General features: G+C 51.5%; 1 protein-coding gene across 1 annotated transcript; it reads left to right on the forward strand.

Annotated features, from left to right (window-relative positions):
* The first annotated feature begins 3,665 nt into the window (after positions 1-3,665).
* On the forward strand, positions 3,666-4,511 carry LOC144180115 (uncharacterized). Its single transcript, XM_077708511.1, has 2 exons — positions 3,666-3,883; positions 3,941-4,511. The coding sequence occupies exons 1-2, from the start codon at positions 3,666-3,668 to the stop codon at positions 4,509-4,511; spliced, it is 789 nt and encodes a 262-aa protein (XP_077564637.1).
* Positions 4,512-5,094: the final 583 nt, after the last annotated feature.

The raw sequence follows: 5,094 nt of genomic DNA on the forward strand, positions 1-5,094 counted from the left end.
AGCGGAAACTACTGAAAATGCAAGCTCAACTTGTAGTCTCCCACTAGTAGCTAAAGAGTAGTTGGGAAAGGCATTCAAAGGCGTGAAAAGACGAAAAACTACAGGTGACGAGAGCATAAACACAAATCTTTTAAAGGAGGGAGGATATAGTGTACTAAAAAATCTGGCAGTACTATTTCCGGAATGCATAACCACTCAAAAAGTGCCCATTGCCAGGAAAAAGGCCAACATTACTCTGATTTGTAAAAAGTTAGATGCCATAGATATTAAACTTACAGAACAATCAGCCTACTCTGAGTGGTTTATAAGCTAATTACCAAAGTTATAGTTAGCCGCCTAGGTGACTGCCTGGATTCCCAACATCCTAGAGAAAAGGCTGGGTTTACGAAAGGGTACTCATCTATGGATCACATCCATGTTGTCAATGAAGTGATAGAACAATTCGAACACACTAAACACCTTTACATGGTATTTATAGACTATGAGTGAGCGTTTTACTTTGTACAGACTGCAGTGGTGCTATAGCATTAAGAGACAAGGGAATAGAAGAGACCTACAAGAGACTTTAACGGCATATATATAGGGGATGTCATCATCACCAGCCCATCTACGCCCACTGCAGGGCAAAGGCCTCTCACATTATTTTCCAATTACCCCGGTCCTTTGCTAACTGCGACCAATTTATCCCCGCAAACTTCTTGATCTCATCTGCACCAAATAACTTTCTGCCGCCCCCAGCAACGCTCGCCTTCTCTTGGAATCCACTCTGTTACCCTCAATGACCAACGGTTATCTTGCCTTCGTATTACATGCCCTGCCCACATCCATTTCTTCTTCTTAATGTCTACTACTATGTCCTTAACACGCGTTTCTTCCCTGACCAACTCCTCTCTCTTCTTGTCCCTTAATGTTACACCTATCATCTTCCGTTCCATTACACGCTGAAGCGTCATCAATTTAGGTTGAACCCTCTTAGTGAGCCTCCAAGTAGGTGAGCCCCGTAGGTGAGTACCGGTAACATGCAGCTGTCATACACTTTCTTCTTAGGGACAATGGTAGGCTGCCATTCATTATCTGAGAATGCCTGCCGAATGCACTCCACCCCATTGTTATCCTCCGAATTATCTCTGCGTCATGGTTAAGTAATTCGGGGGAGGAATTGCAAAGCATGCTTACCGCACTGGACAAAGAGAGTAGGACCGTAGGCCTGAAAATTAATATGCAGAAAATTGAAGTACTGATCAATAACCTCAACACAGCACAGCGGTTTGAGATAGGTGGCGAGGCCATGAAAGTAGTAAGCGAATATATCTACTTAGGCCAAGTTGTGACCCCGGATAGGCGATAACAATTCACAGGCACAGCGATAAATTCCCGACCCGAAAGAGAGTAAGACAGGGAGATACAAGGTCGCCAAAAGTCAACACAGCATTTATGGGGAGTATTCAGAAAGCTTGACTTGGATAACACTGGATTAAGGGTAAACAGAGAATAGTTGGGTCATTTAGGCTTTGCACACCACATATTCTTGCTGAGTTAGACTGAAGAACACCAGAAAAATGTTTGAGAACTACAATAAGCAAGCACGGCACAGCGACTGAAAAGAAATACGAATTAATCTAAAGTTATGAGGAATAGGCAAGCTGAAAACGTTTTCTCCGGATTAGAAAACCGCACGCTAGATGAAGTAAAAGAATATAGCGACCTCGGACCCCAACCACGAGAGAAAAATCCGAACGCTAGAAGAAATAACAGATTTAACTACTTCGGACAGATGGTTAGTGCTGACCACAACCACGAGAGAAAAATCCGGCGCAGCCTAGGCATGCGGTGGAGACCACTCGGCAAGCACTCCCAAATAAAGAAAAGTAAGTCATGAGAAATACACACCCAGTGCATACTACCGGTGATGACATATGCAGCTGAAAAATGGTGTCTTACCAATAAGAAAGCAAACTTAGATCGGGTCAACGGGACATGGAACGAACAGTGTTAGCAGCACTATACAGAGACAAGAAACAAACTTCGTGAATCAGAAAACCAACTCGAGTAGGTGATATCACAGTTCAAGTAAAGCAAAAGAAATGGTCTTGGACTGGATGTTTACTTAGACGAAACGACAACCGACAGTCAGTTAAGATACAGAGTGGCTACCAAGACAGGGGTCTAGGAGAAGGGATGTAATTGGGAAGTTCGGTGGGGAACAGCGGGCTCAAGCGACGTAGGATAGGAGCGGTTGGAAGTCAGTGGAAGAGGCCTTCCCCCTGGGGTAGTCCTGGGTAGCCTGTTGGTGATGGTGATTTGCTGCCTCCTCTTTTGAGGTTCTCAGCACGAGAATGCTGGAACCTGAGATAATCAGCTTTTGGAAGTACTGTGATTTCTTCCCACAACAAAACTTATTAAGGAGTTAGGGTACCCTTTTGCGTGGATCTCGCAGCAGGAGCTCCAGCATGTAATTCACCCAGTAACTGACTCCGTCGTGGGCATGATTTAGGATTGGTCGGCACACAACTTGGAAACAACCATTCACGATTCCCGCGATTGGATTGCCGGAAGCATAAAGTGGTGAATGTCATGCTCACAGGGTTGCAGGAACTTACCTTGGCCACTATCCACGGAATCGCTGGCCCTGTGTGGAGGGGGTGTTACCTAAATCCCAACAACCTTCTGTCACATCTAACCATACCCAGCGGAAAGCGGGAAGCAAATCTCCGAAAGAGAAATTTGTGATCATACAATGACACAGTGGAGGCTTTCAGAACAGAAAGAAACGGTGCCATCTGAAACTCCACAGTCCCTAGACACCAACCCAGCTGCCCTCGCTCTTTAAGAGGCTGACACCGATGCTAAGCTACCAGGGTATAGCTCATTCCATGTGGGCCATACAGTGTGCATCCTGCTTAAAAGTCGATCTAGAAACCAATGAGGAATTCACTATGGTGAATCACGTTCCAGTTAGACGTCGCGACCGCCCACTACACGTATTTAACATTTACAGGCCCCATACATGTCGCGATCGCCTACATATCAAACACGAGTGCACTCCAACGAGAAGTGCACACTGCCAGAGTGCCGTGGTGACACAGGTGCATCCATGAAAAATCAAGTAGGCAGGCCGGAGGCACGCACTCGGACCCTCGAAAGAAAATAAAGGAGGTATGCTCTACTTTTGTGCGGCAGGACCCTATGATCATTCACCCGGAGCAGCAAGTCGATAGACTGTCCTATCGGGATGCTAACTCCGCTCAAGTTTAGGCGCTCGCCTTCTCGGAGCGCAAGTCATGGACTATAATTGCGGACTCTGGCCGATCCTTTCAGGGGTGTGTTGTGGATAATTAATAAAAGAGGCAGGGCTGCACGGGCACGCGGGTACGGGCATGGCTCGCGCCTCGTGCTCGGGGCAGTTGGTTCGTCATCAGCGCAGCGAAAGGGCGACCGGCTGTCTGGCTCCTTTCTTTCGTCGCGATCCGCGACATTCTGGTGCCGCGAAACCCGGGAGCCGACCCACGAGCAGACCTGACTTAACGCGGCGCAGACAGCGAGGACGCAAGGCCTGGGATTCCCGGGAGGCTGCGCCATTCCGCCGGCATCGTCATCGAATGCTGTCCGCCGCCGCTGCTCGTGCCGAGGACACCGGGTCGCCTGGTTTGGGCGAGTCTCCTGCTATGGACAAGGTCCGCCGCCACCGTGGGGCGGTTTGGGCCGCAATAACCAAGGGGATTGCCACCATTGAATCGCTGCTTCTGGATCCGGCCATGCCTCCCGTTGCTTTTCAAGGACCTCTGAACCTCGTCAACATGAGGTATGAGGAGATGAAGGCTCTCGACCAGAAGATTCAGGAGGGCCTCAGAGAGGAGGACTTCGAGGCGGATCTGGTTGCCTCGTGGGATTAGGACGCTAAGGTGGTGGACATTCGGGGGCGTGTCGAGTTTGCCACAAGGCCCGCTGATACCCCACACGCCGTCGCTGGGGGTTCGGGAACCGGAGATCGCCCGGACGACGCCTCGATCACCACCGTGCGTCAGCCGGCGGTCTCTCCCGTTATCACCAGCGCGCGCTTCGCCTCGTTGCCCAAGCCGCACATCCCGACATTTTCGGGCGACCGACGGAGCTGGCAAGCGTTTTGGGACTATTTCGATGCCACCATTCACAGCAATCCCGCCTTGGCTCGCATCGAGAAGTTCAAGTATCTAACATCGTACTTGACGGGCAAGGCGAAGGCGGCAATCGAAGGGATCCGACTCGCGGAGGCCAACTACGATGTGGCGATAGGCACCCTCACCGCCCGATTTAGCCGGACCGACCTGCTCGTTGAGGACCATATCGACAGCTTGCTCGCCTTGGCCCCTGTGCGGAGCTCTTCAGAGGTCGGAAAACTCCGAGACCTCTACGACCAGATATCCTTCCGTGTAAACGCTCTGAAGAGTCTGGGAGTGGCGGCGACGGAGTACGCGGTGGTCCTCCATCGTGTACTGGTGAAGGCCCTGCCACCCGACCTCGGGATCCTGTAGCGGCAGAGGGCTAAGGAGGCATCCTCGTCGGACGGAGCAGCCAGCTCGTCCGGAAGTGCGAGGCAAGTGAGCGAGAGAGCCAGCTCGTCGGAAAGGGCGAAGCAAGTGGACGAAATACTGGACTTCCTGCGCATCCAGGTAGAAGTCCGCGAGGAAGGCCACTTCGACCTTCCGAGGGTTACAGAGCGGCGCCCTCACGAAACGCGCGAGGCCCCAACTTCCGATTGGGGCCTTCCATCGGCTGCGGCCTTACCAGCGGGTGCTTCGCCGCCTCCTACGAGGGCGGAACCACGGTCACAACCAACACAGCGGCAGTGCCCTCTATGTCCGGCAGACCACCGTATAGCAGAGTGCACGGTACCGATGTCGCCTCAAGAAAAGCGCCGCAAGTTACGAACCGGGGGACGCTGTTTCCGTTGCGGCACGAAGGGGCACTTTGCCCGGTGCTGCAGGCTGTCGAGGTCGTTGGTTTGCGTCCGTTGCTCCAAAGGGCATCTCATAGTTCTATGCGACATAGCACACCCGCCGCAGCCAGCTGCGAATGGACGAATTCGAATGGCCGAAGGTAGTCAGGTCACCGCGC

This window comes from Haemaphysalis longicornis, unplaced genomic scaffold (genome assembly GCF_048455015.1).
Source record: "Haemaphysalis longicornis isolate Haplotype H1 unplaced genomic scaffold, Haemaphysalis longicornis Haplotype H1 scaffold_4, whole genome shotgun sequence".
Classification (NCBI taxonomy): domain Eukaryota; kingdom Metazoa; phylum Arthropoda; class Arachnida; order Ixodida; family Ixodidae; genus Haemaphysalis; species Haemaphysalis longicornis.